At 36.3% G+C, this 17,159-nt stretch overlaps 1 protein-coding gene across 5 annotated transcripts in view; it reads right to left on the bottom strand.

The window, feature by feature from the left end:
* Nucleotides 1–306: 306 nt before the first annotated feature.
* LOC126869748 (hemicentin-1) overlaps nucleotides 307–17,159 on the bottom strand; it is a 110,880-nt gene continuing 94,027 nt past the window's right edge. For 4 of the 5 annotated variants that reach the window (XM_050626679.1, XM_050626678.1, XM_050626681.1 and 1 more), the window contains 6 exons: nucleotides 14,052–14,149; nucleotides 9,963–10,153; nucleotides 9,683–9,844; nucleotides 7,102–7,236; nucleotides 4,151–4,364; nucleotides 307–3,930 (listed from right to left, as the gene is read on the bottom strand). In XM_050626679.1, the coding sequence (XP_050482636.1) occupies nucleotides 3,818–3,930; nucleotides 4,151–4,364; nucleotides 7,102–7,236; nucleotides 9,683–9,844; nucleotides 9,963–10,153; nucleotides 14,052–14,127 (891 nt within the window). In that variant the 5' untranslated portion in view covers nucleotides 14,128–14,149 and the 3' untranslated portion in view covers nucleotides 307–3,817. The remainder of the gene's footprint in view (nucleotides 3,931–4,150; nucleotides 4,365–7,101; nucleotides 7,237–9,682; nucleotides 9,845–9,962; nucleotides 10,154–14,051; nucleotides 14,150–17,159) is intronic. The other variant, XR_007690986.1, reaches the window with a different exon arrangement.

Below are 17,159 nucleotides of genomic sequence, written 5' to 3'. Positions count from 1 at the left end.
ATAATTAGGACGACGTAGTTGGTCTTTTATAATAATCAGACTTATATTACACGCATGCAACCACGCACGCACGAACACGCACGTGTAGACTTCGGTAATTTATTACGGAACTAAAAGATATTGTCATCGAGACCTTAACGAAGACAATTGCTACGGTGGTTCAGAGATATACTTCTATATTTCTTTCATTTTCTTCTCATATTCTATTTCTTTCGTCTCTCTTTCCCTTCTCCCTCCTTCAAGATTTCTATCGTTCCGGTTTATGAAAATTCGACAGAGCATAATACAGAGACACTAAAGAGGCGATATTTTATATTGTGGATTTTATTAAAATTCAGTTTCAACGGATTTGCGGATAAATGTTCGAAATAAAAGGACACAAAGATTCGTAAGAAGGCGGGCGAACGTTAAGCAACGTACGAAATTTTCTTTCCTTTTTTTGTCTTTTCATTCACCATGTGTTTGTATGTGTGTGTGTATACGTGTGTCGGTGTTTCGATTTACGCAAACGCCTATCTTAATTAAAAAAAAAAAAAAAAAAAGAAAAAAAGGAACGAATCGAATGATACTCAATTACCGATAACGTGTCGATTTCCTTCCATTTTCATACAACAAACTTAATTTATAAAAACATTATATGAAGTTGTATACAGTGCGACGCTGAAGTACACAGAGATTTTCTATGGCAGATACACTATCGATGTTTTGAGATGTACACGCAGAACGCGTAAAATTGCGATCGAATTGTTTTCGAGTATTAAAGTCTTATCGTTTATTATCCTACTGATCTTATGTTTCTATTAAACTTGTTGCTTACTTCGAAAGAGATCAAGATAATATTTTTTTCGCTCTCTCTTTCTCTCGCACTTGTATTGTATTTCGTTTATCCTCTAGAAGATTCAGGCAAAACTGTATCGAAGAATGTTCTCAAAGACTTATCGTTCCTTCGATTATTCATTTTCTTCATTTTTTTTAACGCATACAATATCGTTTCTCTTCTTTAGTTTAGCCTAGCTTCATAAATCGTGATCCGAGTTATTAAATAGTTACGATCGACTAGCTTCTGAGGTCTCTCTTATACTTCAATATTGCGTGAACGATGTGTTCGAAGTTGAATGGGATTTTTTTAAATCATAAAAGATGAAATGGAAAAGTTTCTCGGGGAAAGGCATCGTTCTGCAAATAATTTTTACGACGATGGATACACAATGTGAAAGCAAGGAAGCGAATGAATGAATCGATCGAATCGAGAGTTCGTGTGTCCTGGCTTCTTTTATTATGCTTTCTTCCCTTAGTCCCCGTTCATCCTCTACGTTTCTTTATTCAATCGATAGCGGTGTCACGCGATACGCACGCGATCCTGTTCACGTGAATCGTTTACTTGGAATAAGAAAACTTCGTTATATATATATATATATATGTATTATATATTCAGAGTTTCTAACTAGTACGCAGATTTGTTTCGAACAGTTGTAAAATCGAAATTTATGAAACGTTTCAGCCCGAAGGTCTTGCTACGTCAAACAATATGGCAGTTTCTCGCTTGCCCTGGATTTTATCAAACATCTCCTGTTACATTTCTAGGTATAATACTTGTCGTTTGATCCCTGTTTTTAACCTTTCGTCCGCATTTAAGCTTTTCCATTTACGCGACTTTCTATTTCTTTCCTTCGTCTTTTCTTTTTTTTTTCTCTCTCTTAATTGGGTTTTTATCTTTTCAGAACAATGGCAAGGATTTAGTTTTTCACGATATGTAACGTCGTTCTGTGCTGCTTAAAAATCATTGTCAAATGCAGACGAAATGTTGGTAAGTGTACAACAGTTTCTACTAGGAAGTCGAAAGTTAGTGATAAATCGTGTAAAAAAATCTGTCGAGGTTTTTTTTCTTTTTATCCTTCGCAATACTTTTCTTTTTATCCAAGGCTTATTTTAAAACGAAGAATAATTAAAAGTATATAGTATTTTGTACAGTTATTCGTGTAGCAGCACCTTAGGATGAGTTGGCATGGAATACTGAATTTTGGCAGTTGCGTTTCAAAATCAAAACGGAAATAGAAACGACGTCGATATGTTGGAAATACCGTATCGATACATTTTACATTCATTGTTTTAAACTCTATATTATTTACCTCGGCTGTTACACTTAGGAATATAACATTATATTCGATCTCGATCGTTCATAAAAATCTCGAGTAAATGTTTGAAAAATAACACAAATTATTCATAAACGATGAAATTTCTTCAATATTTGTCGTGGTAATAACATGTATATGTAGAAACGATATTAATCACAAAGAAGAACGCAAGAAGTACACACATGGAGTATCGATCTCGCGATTACAGGTTGCATGTACGAAACTACAAAAGGTAGGCTAGATTCGCGTCGGATAAAGTGGAATTGAAACGTCCTGAGAGGTGATTAATTACAAGAACGTAGAACGAGAATCGAACCGGAAGGGCCGGAGGTTGTTGAAAGGTATGTAAAGCCCCGCAAATTCGTTGCGACACTCGGTAACACCGTCAATCTCAAACTTTAATTCACCCACCGCCTTTTGATTAATTCGTGTCTGTTGCCGTAATATCTCATCGTCGTTCGTTCAACGAAAGCGGCGCAAAACTTTGTAGAAAACTGCCACGACGTAGAACTGTTGCTCACGACCATCAAACGGATCTATTGTAATTTTGTTAAGAGGATAAACCCGGTACGTAAACCTAACTTGACGCGATCCATAGATCCATATTGCTTTCGAGGAATATCATGACTAATTGATTTTCGTTCCTTTCTTCTTTTTTTTTTTTTACCGAGAAACGATGTGTGCCGCCGGTTTCGAAAAGACTTCGATGGTAAAGTACGCCGTACAAACAATGAAATCTGTAAAACAGTTTATCGCTATATAAAAACTGACACGATCACAGATTTTTGTCTTTTTTTTTTTGTTTTCAAATGTAGTTTAATAACGAATACCTCACGCTGAAAACAAGATTATGATAAACAAGGATAGAGCGTGTTACGAACGTCAACGATATAATTCTATATTTTATAATACGTACTTAAATTTATTGCACTTGATTCGTTCCTTGGAGGATTAACTAAGACAGTGCTTCTGTTCGATACGTATCTCGCGTGACTTTGCATCACGCGTTTCGTTCATCCGTCACGGAGAATTTGACTTCTTTCCGGAACGTTGTCCTCTCGCGGGAGGAAAGAATTTGCGTTATTTAAAATTATTTTATACTTCTGCAGAAGGTGACAGACGCAACCAGAAGTTAGGGAATGGACAGGAAGAGAGATAAAAGAGAAAGAGAAAGAGAGAGAAATCGCGATTATTCGCGAGTATTTTTATAATTTCGGTCATGTGTTGGTGAACACATGGACACGATCTACCATGAAAATCTCGTATGTCGAAATGATTCAGCCGGCGGCAACCTCGGCGTTGAAACGGAAAAGAAAAAAATTATCATGAAGAAAAACATGATAAGACTTAACGATTGTTCGATCGCGGCTAATTGAACGTAGTAAAGAAGAAGAAGAAAAGAAAGAGCAAAAGGAAGAAGAAGAAGAAGAAGAAGAAGAAGAAGAAGAAGAAGAGAAACAAAGATGACAATGATGATATATGGAAATAGAGATAACGAGACAAAGGATTAGGAAGGATGAACAAAGAGAGAAATAAAAGATCGCGTGGTACGACGATGTCTTCAGCTTTTAAAAGGGAAAGAAGGAAAGTGTGAATAGAGGGTTAAAATCGCAGAATAGTAGCCTATCTATCACAAACGGAAGTAACGGTATAATAATTATGGACATATCGAAGAGAAACGCTTATCGCGTTAAAACGACCTCTATCGCAATGGTGACAATTAGTACTAGCAATTCACAGAAATTTTTCTCGGCGGCCGACGTCTTGCGGCGCTGTATCGCAGCCATTTTGTCACCTGAAACGTTTAAAGTAACGCAATTAGTGAGAGCATTTGTTTAGAGAGTCGTATTACAATACATCTTCTCTTTAAGAATGAATCGAAATGAAATTTCATTGAAAAAGAAAATTAATTTTACTGCAGATAGCTTGCGCAAGAAAAGTTTCGCAACGAAAAGGGAAATTAATTATTTTGTTTTTACAGAGAAAAAATATTTTTATTGCTTTAAAAATTATACCTTCTGTGACAAAGACATAGATGGATGCCGGCTTGGTATTCGAGGCGCTGCACGTATAATTGCCTGTGTCCGATTCCACCGCATGGTGAATCGTCAGTCGACTTTGAGTCGAGCTGGAATCGGTTTGTACGGTTACGCTGCTGCCTCGCGTAGTATCGTAATTTATCATTCGATTATTGTGATACCAGAAAACATATTGCGGCGGTGTTGGACTCTGAAATGGTGAAAATAAATCTTTACTATAGAACGTTCATCAAAGCATTGTTTTCCCTTGTACGCATTTCTTGAATTTTTTGACGTTCAACGATATACGGTCGACGTACGAACATTTCCTGTCAAATATATTTTATGAACATGCTGATTTAACAATTTTTCGAATAAATGCGCGTATACGCAATTATAAATAGCGTCATTGGTTGTATAATTATTAGAATTTTCTTAATTTGTCGCTTTTGGCGCTCTGTATAGCCAGATATTTTTCTACATCGTTTCATAAGTTCAAATATAATAATTCGTAGTAATATTTACCTATGAAAATTATTTTTTCTTGGGGATTCTGCCGCACTCGATTGAGCTGTGTAGTGCCGTTAGCGAAACTTTATGTCATAAACGATCAGGTATCACCATTAATAAGAACCATTGTACGATATTAAGTTTGATAAAAAAATAAATGAAATTTTACAAGTCGATTTTGCAAATTATAAGTTCCTTGACCGATTTGAAAGAATTGTCAGATTATAAAATTGTAAAGAAGAAACCTGTAATTCACAACTTGCGATTTACTTTACAACTTTAGCTTTTTCATTATAAAGATTGTTAGTCAAACGATCGTTAAATACTAAGAGTAACGTAATTACGTTGTTTAATAATAGTAGTTGCTGTATACTGACAATGTGCTATACGAGACAGCGTCGTGAAACGCATAAAATAGTTTCCATGAATATCTCTGAACTTTACAAAAAAATCTTACTAAAAAGATGATGACAAATCTCCAGCGAACTGTATTTTATATTCCTTCAGTTTTGCGACAATCGAAATGTCATTTTAATGCGTTCTGGAGCGTTTCGTATCGATTCCCGATACCGAGGACCAACAAAAATCTGGTCGTCACCTAGCGTAATTAAGTCTAGCCGAGATAATTGCCAAAACGATCGATGGATGCCGATGCAGCGACATGCAGTTTAGTATTACTTTTTTCCTGGACGCGAATGGGACACGTTTTTCGGCTTTCGTTCTTTGCTCGAAAAGAACAAAAAAGAAGAAACATCGCGTCGGCGTTGCGCGAAACATTTCCGATGCGCGTCTGGTGTCTGAACCGTGCGACATTTACCCCTGTGAAGTGCACGAAGTGAAATAGGACGTCGAAGCCAGCCACTTGTAGCGAATTTCGTGGAACGTGAGTAGACGTCCTTTCCAGTGACTCGATCCCGGCCGCAGCTCGCACGAGAAACGCAAATGGTTTCCCGATTCAACGATTTCGTCGAGACGTTTCAAATCGTTTCGAATTGTTTCGAACGTTCGTCGACCATGTTGACGATGTCTCGACATTATTTCTGCCGAGTTCACATGCACGAGATTATCTTAAGACGATATATAATGTACTTATGAATACCGTATCTTCTTATAGGGTGCTTCCCTCGGAAGCCATATTGCTCTCTAGTTAATACCATCAATTTCGCACGGAAGAATTTCTTAGATGCATTTGCTCGGTATCGCCATAGACACAGGGAAGCGAGCTAAGCTATGGTTAGATATAGTAGATGCGTATTCCGACAAATGAAACAAGAACGAACAAAGAACCATGTAACTGCTTCTATGAGAATCTACAGGATGTTTCAGTAATCGTAATACAATCGTCTGGAAGGTGATTATATGGGAAAAAATAAGTCCAAGACATAGAACAAGAATTTTTTTATATGGCGTCTCGTTTTCGAGATCGAGTTTGGAAATTTGTTGAAGATTAATATACGCGTGTTATTGAATTACGATAATTGCAACGAAGATTAATATTATTCGAACAAACTTCGTTCCTTTTGACGAGTAGAAGTTACATAATTATGTATATCCAATTTACATGACTAGTGTCACTGTCTATCACGCCACCGAGTTAAATAGCCTATTTTGAAATGTAGGTCGCTTATAAATTGTTTACAACCAAATTTGCTGAATTACAAGGCAAATTACTTAACTTGAGTCGAATATCCTTCCAACTATCATCCAAATACCTTCCAATAGTTCTGTTTCATTCTATCTGACTACGCTGAAGTATTTGTCACGACAGTTTGTCTACAGGTATCCATAGTAGTGTAGTCTTAAGATATCGACTCTGCCCTGTTTCCTTTTAGACTCATGATTTTAAGATTTAAGACGCATGATTTTCTGTCTTTCTGAGACCCGTTATACACACGCATGCATGCAGATGCGAGGGGGGTAAAAAACGGCGCACTTTATTTTCGTTTCCCGATAGTGTCGAGTTTGCAGCGGCTGCCGGCAATGCTGCTTTAATGCACTTCCACTCTTGTATTCGTGACTAAGCTGTGCCTATTTCACTAGAGGTTTTTCCGCTCTACGCCGGTATGAAGGTACATTCAATGTTCCCACGAACTGCAAGCTGTACGTTTCTATGTACCTTCGTTAAGCGGATGGACTGCACACGGCGTGGCTTTATTCATGGTCGTTCCCTATATCAGCGACACGATTATTTTCACGTATCAATGGTACCTGATATAACATTTTCCCGACAGACGTGTATTTTATTACATACGATAAAATTCGTGTTTCCATTACAGTGACGTTGGAAGGCCGGTACGATGAAAGAAATGCGCAGATGGCTGGTACCAGGTATTTGTACGAAAAGTTGAATAAAACCGCATTAATCATTTCAAGACGTTGAAAAATGGAAATATTTATAGCGATGGAATGAATAAAACGCGATTAAAATGGGTTCTCACCTTTTCTATTATGCATACGAGGTTTATAATGGATCCTACGTCCACGTGATGTTCACCGCTTCCTAATATAAATGCTTCTGGTATAACTATGTTTAGATTGACAAAGTGTGATAGTATCCCTGTACTCCTCGCGACCTGTAAAGAGAAATAAACAACGCTATATTACAATCAATGCGATACAAAAGATATACGTGTACATAAAGAATATTTTTGGGTATGTATATCGATATTCGTTTTCATATAAGACTCTCGAATCTATAGTACAATAGCCTGCATTAAGTGTTTCGCACTTTACGTTTATAAAAGGCACATTCATTTCAGTCTAGTAATTTGTTCCTAACGATCTAAGGCTGACCTGAGTTATTTTGTATCATTTTTTAGCAATTTCTGTTGAGCATAATGAAGGAGGAAAGGATAGAAAAAGAAGAGAAGAGAAAGAGAAGGAGAAGCGTTTAAAATTTGAAATGACTTGTTTAAAACAAAATTGTTCTCGAGAAACTAATCGACATAGACTTTTGTCTAGCTCTAGTACCATTCTACTTAAAATAGTTTATATCTTGTATATTTACTGTCTGTAAATATTTGAACACTTGACAATATTCAATCAAATATCAGTTACATTTGAAAGAATGTTTCTCTACTGTTGATTGTTTAGCTCTTGTCATAGCTCCTTGTCTTGTCTTGGAATTAAGTACTGTTCTACTAAAGTTACAGCGAAATAAGGAACATTACTCAAATTTAATGTTGATTTGCGATGAATAGCTGACACTTCATAAAATCTATATAAACTTGGAGAATGTGGCTGGAGACACGTATTTCGATCGCTCTAACACCCACATTTAAAGTCACTCAACTTGGGTGTCTCGAAGGGATTAATTTTATATTAGACTTAAATTATATTGCATTTTTATCTATACTAATTAATATGATATCTACTAACTTATATGAGTGTCTGAGATACGATCAGAGAGCAAAACTACATTAAAGAGTTTCACTTCAAGTAGGTACATTTTATGTATTTGCAAGTATATCATGCACGAACTTCTGCATAAATTTATTAGGCACTCCGTGTACTTCCTTAACTCAACTAATTTGATTGAACGAATTTTTAATTCAGGAAGAGTGTTTCACGAAAGTATTTGAACACCAATCACAGAAAACTTATGAATACATTGTGTTTTATACAAAACTTTTTGAAATTTTATTAGTACTGCAACGAGATGCGATTATCAATATAAAATTTAAAATAAAAATGTATACAGAAGTTACAAGACATATACTTTGTAAAAGATTAGTATATGAGACGAACAATTTCTTGAATGTATTGTTAATGCTAAAGATGGTCCCACTAAATAGTTTATTAACATACTGAATAATTGATTGACTTCAAATACTTTTCACATCCCTGTGAAATATATATGTACGTATTTTCTTTAAATATATTATAGATTTTATATATATCTTCAGGTTCGTTTCAAATTTTACCAATAAAACCATGGCAGTGTCGTGTTACAGTGCTAATGAAATTTCAAATCGTTCCCTGTAACATACATAATATATTCATATAGAGCAACGTGAATACGTCCCTCTTATTTGAACAAAATAATAAATGAACAGTAAAATTGTGGATATAATTCAATTTCGCAAAGAATAGAATCGAGTTAGTCTGGCTATCATAAAGTAAAAAAATAACAGGTTCATTTAAACATCTCATTTATCTGCTCTAGTGAATTTGCTTTCTCGAGGTCTCATTAAAATCGATTCGTTTCAAGGGGCACGATTACGTTGCAACAGCAACTAGAGAAGCTGCAACGTCGGTGAATCTGCTATAGAGTCTTTCGTTGAGGTATATAATTCGCCAGGTACCAGATAATGCGTATCGCGTTAATAATTGAATGGAAATCTCGAATAAAGATCTAAAGCACATTTTGAGAAGAAATGCTGTTTAAGTTGCACTGCATCATCCAACCACCTAATGTACTTTTTGTGTTCAACATTGTCTTCTATCGAAATATCTACAAGCTGTGTGCATTAAAACGATCGATTGTAGAACCATACTCTACAGTAAAACTTTGTTTATATGAACTTCCATCTACAGCAGCCACATTTACGTACCAGTTAATTAGGCGCAAATACACTACATGCCCTACTATCTAATAGTGTTTTCATATGATTACAAAAACTCGATACTATGAAAATGATATGTAGAACCTAATAAAAAGACACTACATCGCAAATTAAGGATATTCGCAAGTGGGAACTTACTTTTCGTAATCATTGAATTCGATTGAAATTTTAGTCATAACCCGATTGAATGAATTTTTACTGGTTGAATCTACTTATCTGAACGTAAGTTATTACATGAAAAATTATAGATGATACACACAATGAATGAGATCCTATTACATGAACTGCTTGTCTCCTGACAAGTTTCCATAAATCTGAGTAATTCTATCGTACTGTTAATTCAACTTTTAACAAAACGTGCTATACATTCATACTCGAGGTTTCCATACAATTCAAGATAGCCGATTAAATCAATTTCACCCCAAAATTAGAGAATGATTAGTCTAATAACTACCTGACACTCGTAGGTCCCATTGTCTCTGTCCTGAACATACTTGATCTGAAGAGTCCAGTCGTCCGAGCCTTCGGGATGCAAAACTTGAAACCGCTCGTCGTTCGTATACGTGAACGTGGAGCTGGTCAGGACGTGGAAGTCACGTCGTCGTATCCAGGATATCTGTGGAACAGGTGCGCGATCGTCAGTCAATTTTCTTGCTCTATGGCGTACCAATGACAAAGTACAGTTCATGTTCTTCAGGGTTAAAGACGACGATAACAGCTGCAGAGTCACTCACCTCAGCGTCGGATACCGTTCTATCTGCCAAATTTCGAACTTTGCAATGCAAAAACGCGGTTCCACCCAACTGCACCGTGACGTTCGAGACGGTGTTGTTATCGTTCGCATCATTTACTCTTTGCAGATCGTCCAGGTTACTGAACCACAACGCCTTCCAGTCTGCCGGTATGCTGTAAGGAACGCGTCGATCTGAAACATTTTGCAAAAATTTTGTCAATGCTTCGCAGTTCTCCGGAACGATTTCATGAAGAAAAAAAATGTGCTTCTAGTTGCTCGATGATCGAATTTTATCGGAGCATACAGTGATTCGCGAAAAGTTTTGAAATTTCATTATTAGTATTGTATGTAGTATTGTATCCTAATTGTTATACCGGGGATTTTTATGTAAATTTATATCTTTACGGATAGAATTAAGAAATAGAACTACATAAGAATAAGAATCAAGAAATGAGAATAATAAGAATCTTCACTAAGAACAGAATTAAGAAATGGAAATATTAGGTTGTCCGAAATGTTTCTTTCGTTTTATAAGGAAATAATAGGCGCACAATGTTTTTTGTTTTATATTAGTTTATTGAATTATGCACGAATATAATAATAGAAACAGAACGAAATGGATCACACATAATTCAATAAAATAATATAAAACAGAAATTGTTGTTCATCTATTATCACATCATGAAACTTTTCAGACAACCTAATATAATAGAACTTAAATAGAGGCTCGCTTTATTATTAAAAATTATAACAACGAGTCTCTATATTCTCTAGTCTGCATATTTTACATATTTTGTATATTAAAAAATTAATATGCAGCTTGAACAGTAGTCTTAAGCATATAATTAATGCTGAAGGTAGTAAAAAATATTGTGGTCTACTAGCATAATGAACGTATGTGTAATATAATAATTGTACAATAAAACGTAACAACATAACATAATAGCGTAACATAATAATTGACTATTCAAATGTTTCGGTGATTACTATGAAGAATTGTATATGCATCCAGACTTTACGTTTATCTTGACAACGCTTGGTAGTATTATATGAGGAGAATTGTTCGAGAGTTTACGTAGTGCGAGGAACGTGTTGTGTTTAGAAAAGCGAACGCCAAAGGAAAAAGCTTTTGGGGATCGTAGAGCGGAAATGAATAGATGGATCAGATTGTCAACGTGAGATTTCAAGCCGAATATCTCGCGTGTTGTTCTATAACGCTTTGTACCTAGGGATGCTAGGTACTTTAGTTAAGACTAAACTAAATAATTTCCTTTCTAAATAATTAGAAAGCATCTAACTCTTGGTAAATAAACTACGAAATTCCATTCTTGAACTTGTCTGCTTCGAATTTTGATTTGTATTTAAAAAATGTCTAATATTTGACTTGATCCCAGAACAGCAAAAGTTTGATCATTTCCGACATATTTTCTAAACTATATCTACGCATTATTACTTTGTGAAATTATATAATCAACGTTATTAAAAAAAAAAATAAAATTAGACTAACACCCTATCACATTTAATATAATAAAATTATATCACAATTATATCATAATTTTAAAAATTCCTTTCTTTTTACTTTATAAAATGAAACGATTTCAATCCTCTGCCAGACGAGGATTAACAAATGAATGTATAATGCAGTAGAGACGTTGATGAGTAGCCAGAGAAAGGAAAAGGAAATTCAGAAATTCAGGCTGAAAAAGTATAAAGCACTTTCAACTTAATCATAAATCACCAAATTTGCCAACAGAAAGTGCAAAAAGACATCTATCCACAGAAGGTTGCTAAAAGACTGTTCGTCATTAATTCGTCGAATACTATAAATATTTGACTCAAAATGCTAAAGACACAACCGCTAAGAAATACAAACTCAATACCTTTTATATACCATGATTCGAAACATAATTTCGCTTCAGTGATACAACATCATTTCTCCGCGATCTTAATATTAATTAATTAATTATGTTTGTCTGAGTTAAATATAAGCAGTTCGCGGAAAGAAGCGCATTCGAGGAAGAAGTTTAACAGTTAAAGAGGCGGCGTAGAGATATGGATAGGCGACGGAGACAAGCATCGGGTAATTCGAAAGTAACTGTGGTGCTTTGGCAAAGGGAATAGCGGAGAATAAGGAAACCCGATGAAGCGAAGTTGGTGTTGGTGAATATAGAAATCCGTAAATGGAAAGGGAGAAAATTGAGGAACGGAAGAGCAGGCGAAAGCAGAGAGGAGGAGAGGACGAGGATGGAAGAAGAAGGTGATGGAAGGGTCTAGGCGAAAGACAAGCACTTGAGACTGAACTTTGTGAGCTTTTGAATGCAGGGCATAAGCTACCTGCCTTTTGTTTCCATGAGACAATGCGAAACCTTATACAACGAGACAAGAAGCCGAGTCTACGAGGGAAAGGTGCTCCTACTTTGCTCCGACCAGTTAGTTGGGCAGGATTGTATTCTTTTCTTTCTTCTTTAAGAATTCCCAATTCATAGCCACTTTTGAGTAGGGAGCAAGTGCACGCTAGAGAGGATTTTTCGTGGGGTTAGCGTGTTTTCCGCTATATTTCCTCTCTTCTCTCCCTTATTTTCGCGTTACCTTCTCCTTCTTTCTGTTTCTCTTTTCCCAGAAGATCTGATGTCTCCTTTTGTCGCGCGAGGACATTTATTTATTGCACACCGGGGATATAAGCTTTATCTAATGCATACTTAATAGTATTAAAGTCCGCTCCACGTACTTGGCTCCTTGCACGAACGGATTTTGAATGCAGACTCGTACAGATTAGGATGTATGGAGGTGCTCGAGGAATCGAGGAGGAACTCCGCTTCTGGGATTTGATGGGAAGCATAATTCCTGGCAATGAAGTTTCGATAAATGTTTTATCCAACAGTCGGACAATTATACGGGTTAATACGTTTTCCACCTAGTTAATATCTCTTCCACTCCTTGTTTCCTGCCTCCGCATTTCCGTAAAATACATTTTCTGTCGTTCAGGGTAAATGTTTTCTTCAGAATAATTATGACCGAGATAAATCGTCAGTGCAGGCAAGGACATAGCAATGTCGTAAACTAAAGTATCGAGTAGAGATAGTAGCTATTATTTTAGGGGGCGCCTAAATGCATTCTGTTTTAGGATTTCGCGCGATAAAAAGAAATAATTTATAGCTAACGGTATTTCATTTACAAATTGAAATCCATAACCGTTAATTACTGCTTTAACAAACTGGACTCGATTTATAATTGTTTGTAGAAATGATAAAGTAGTTAGAAAAACTGTCTCAAGCTTGTTTAGAGTTTGAAAGAATATTTTAAATCACGCAAAGTGAAATGTTTATATTGATAAAAAGTTTTGAAACTATGTACGTGAATTGAACTTGACTAAAGACTCGTTCAGATTAGTTAAATCTCTTGGATTGAAGTCGTTTGAGTCAAATGGATATTTAATGGAAAATGATATCCAAAGGAAGTGGTTGTGTATGTGTACCAAATGTTAATTCTGATATTAACTACAATTACGACCATATTAAAAATACATACATACAATCTAGCCAAACACAAAGTTCAGGAAAAGATTGTTTTGAGCCAATATCAGTAAATAAATGTGACAAACAAAAACACAGGGATAAAAGGTTTACAAGTTATCTGAATCAATCTGAATTAAACTCAATTAGAACAAAGAAGCCTGAAACGATATTTCAAGTCAAGTAAACGACAGTCACGCTGGTAAATAGGTTTCTTGAATACAGGTAGCTCCACTAATCTGAACGATGCGATGTTCCCCCATATTTCTGTCAATTCCTTTGTCTCGACGGCCGAAACACGATGGCTTTCACTACTGACAGACTTTACGATCTCGCTATATCATGGCCCGTGCCGTATCTCACGAATCAACCGATCATTAATTAAATCGCCTAACTAGATTGTACTCGAACCTCGGAGCATTTGCTGGAATTAAACTAGGAAAGCCAGAATTGCATCGGGGTAAAACGGATGCCAAGAAGTACAAAAGATCCTTATATCCAGGCTGGGAAATACAAGAGAAAGGAGGGAAGAAACGAGAGAGCCAGGGAAGGTTAAATGCTCCGAGAAAATTATTTACCTTTATCGAGCGACCTGGCCAGGAGAATTGTCGGCAGGATCAAAAAGACCATGTACCACGATAGCCGGTCCCGCATCCTTGCGAGGTTTCGAATCCTCCTGGAAAAAGGCAAAAAAGAAGACGAATAAGCTTGGTTTCTCGGTTATAAAGCAGGAATTCGTATGCGTCCGTCCCATCTTCAATGGCCTCTTTGTTTTTCTGATTTTTCCGGGACAGTGCGCGTTCGTACCTAAATCGTCTTTTAAAGGAAAGCACCAAAGTTGTAGATCCGCGTATTCTCCTCTCCTCCCCTCCACCCTACCACCCCCTTTTTATGCTCTGTTTTCACGTGTTTCGTATGCATTTGAAACGCGAAACAACTTATGTCTGATTTATAACAAATTGCCTTCGTTTCGTATGGCATCCATGAAAAGGTCGTGGAGAAGCGATCCAAAGCTGGGTGCCGCGCGCCGCTTTTCAACGATTTGCATATTAAAAGACCGCGGATCCTTTTGATATGGCGAATTTTAATTCTGCTCGGCATCCTTACTCTTGTTTTCCCTTTCCAACTTCTCTTACCGTTTCCATAATGTTTCTTTTTTTTTTTTTAATTTGCGTTCGAATAAAATCAAACGGAGAAAAAAGAAAAGGAAAGGGAAGTATGCAATTTCAAAGATGATTAAAGAATACTTTTTTAGACTTCAACATTTGTCTGCGGGTGATTTGGTTATTGTTGTTACGACGATCGAATATGTTGTTTTAGTGATAAAGAGAAGAGATATACAGAAAGAAATTTTTTAATTATCATATAATTTTATTGTATTAAATGTAGTTATATATATATATGTAAAGTGTACACCAGAAACGCAGGATAAGTTTATTTCATATATTCAATAATATTGGTATTTCATATTATTGAATTTTAAAAATTCGCTAAACATTTTTTTCGTTACTTTTTTCTTCTATCTATTTAACACAATAATTTACTTTATTTATGTTTTATAATGATTAGACTGCAAATTTATAGTTCTATAAACACTGCTACTAAAGACATAGAACCTTAGCAAATTTGTTTCACTAATTAAATATGTATTATAACAATTACTCTACATTGAATATTTTATATATTTTTACAAATTATGCGCACTATGTGCCTCGTTGCATCTTTAAACTCTTCATTTATTCAACATTTACACGTTATTACATATTATTACATATCAATTTACTGTTTCACACGGTCTTTGATGGTTAAAACAAAACATATTCTTATGGCAATGTCGTAAATAATTTACAATAATTGTTCATAAACAGAATATTTCTTTGTAAAATATCTTGATCTCGGTTTGTTTACATTTTGCATGTTCGTCGATGTATATCCGGCAAATTAAACACTTCGCGGAGATATACAAGCAATTCCAATTCTCGTGTTCTGCACATTTTCAATTATTCCGTCATAACGTTTATCAAGTTCGCGATACACTCGGAATTCCACGAATCTCGATTGACCCGTATGTTCCATCGTTTTTCCCTTAATTTTGCTCCTATTAAGAACGTATCAAAGTCATTTCCTGTTCAAACGTTAACGAAGAGATTAATTCTTCGATGGTTACGCTGCTATGTTGGATAACACGTCATTATTTGTCAATGCACGTGCTGATTAAACTGTCCACGTGGCGGAAATAGAAACATACACTTATTTCTTGCGGTCGATCGCCGGCAATCGCGTTAATTGGCCTGTTAAAGCTCCGTTCGTCTGGCTGCACAGAACAAGAATCGTTTTACGGCTAATAAAACGGGACGAATGCAGATAGTTGTGATAAATCGGGCAAACGGGGTGCCTTTATCGCGAGAGGATCGTTCGCGTTAATGTCTAACGGCGCGTTTTCCATCCTTCTTTCACATCCTACCCGCTCTTCCCTGTCCTCTCTGCTTTTCATCCCATCTAAGCGCTGCGTTCCACGATCCGGATTACACCATAAAAATCTATTGTTCGAATTTTTGCGTAGTGCCATCGTAATTTCATATGATACGGGATGTAAAGTTCAGCTACGGCAAAGAGTGTATCGGAAAAACCAACAAAAAAAAAAAAAAAAAAAAAAAAAATGGAAATAAAAAAAAAAGGAGAGAAAGGAAAGGGAAAGGAGTTAGAGTTGAAATAAAGGTAAAACGTTTTGAAAGCGCTAAAATTGTTCGACGTTTATTTTTATTTGCCATGCACGTACACGGTATAAAACGGCGAAATATTTTCACAAGGAAATGTTTATTACACGCATATCCGCGAATATTGATTTCGCCGCAGTAAAAACGGCAGAATTCGGGTTCTCGGCGAAGCGGAATTAAAAATGGGACAGGAGGTAGAGGAATTAGCTGCGATCGTTTCCGCAAATATTGGTCGAAAGGAAATGCTCTTCACGCGGTTAAACGTGCGATACCCTATGATTTACCGTTCAACGATGGTAAAATTGTTATTAGAGCAGGCACCGGCTATGGTAGGGACCAAAAATAAAGAACGCGGAGAGTAGCCATTACAGATAAACCGAATTTGCATTTATCCGGCATCGCCGTCGTTTCATTTAACGCGGTTATCTAATAATTTCCGCGCACGCGTCCGCCACCATCGCCATTTAATATGCATCAAGACACATACTCGCGTCCCGTAATTACATAAAAAATGCAATCGGCCACGGTTCCACGCTGCGGAAGTTACTCAGGGTAATTCGTTACAGCCTGGCATCGACGAAAAACGAAAAGGTAAACGCGAATCCGCGGAAAAAGTAAAACTGATATCGAACATTAATACCGTAAGGTTATACTTAATTTTCACACACACAAGTACACATATACATGTATAAGAACGTTTGAGTAATTTCGTGGAAACGAAAGGTAGCTGAAAATTCAGCGGTATCATTCGTAATCGTACGCGATGTTTTCAAAACGATTGCCGCTTGAAAACGTAGTAAACAATGGTAACACGGACCAGTTAACATGGAACTTTAGTTGTATTAAGTAGACGTGAACCATTAAAAAGGCGGAAAGTCGATAGGTTATAAACGCGTCCCTCCGTTTTACAATTCTGTCGCGCGTTTAGAGCCGCAGGGTTGATTTCCTATATCTACATTCGAAGAGGGC

This window comes from Bombus huntii, chromosome 9, assembly GCF_024542735.1.
Source record: "Bombus huntii isolate Logan2020A chromosome 9, iyBomHunt1.1, whole genome shotgun sequence".
Lineage (NCBI taxonomy): Eukaryota > Metazoa > Arthropoda > Insecta > Hymenoptera > Apidae > Bombus > Bombus huntii.
The sequence above is the reverse complement of the archived record's forward strand: the minus strand, read 5'-3'. Positions and strand labels throughout refer to the sequence as shown.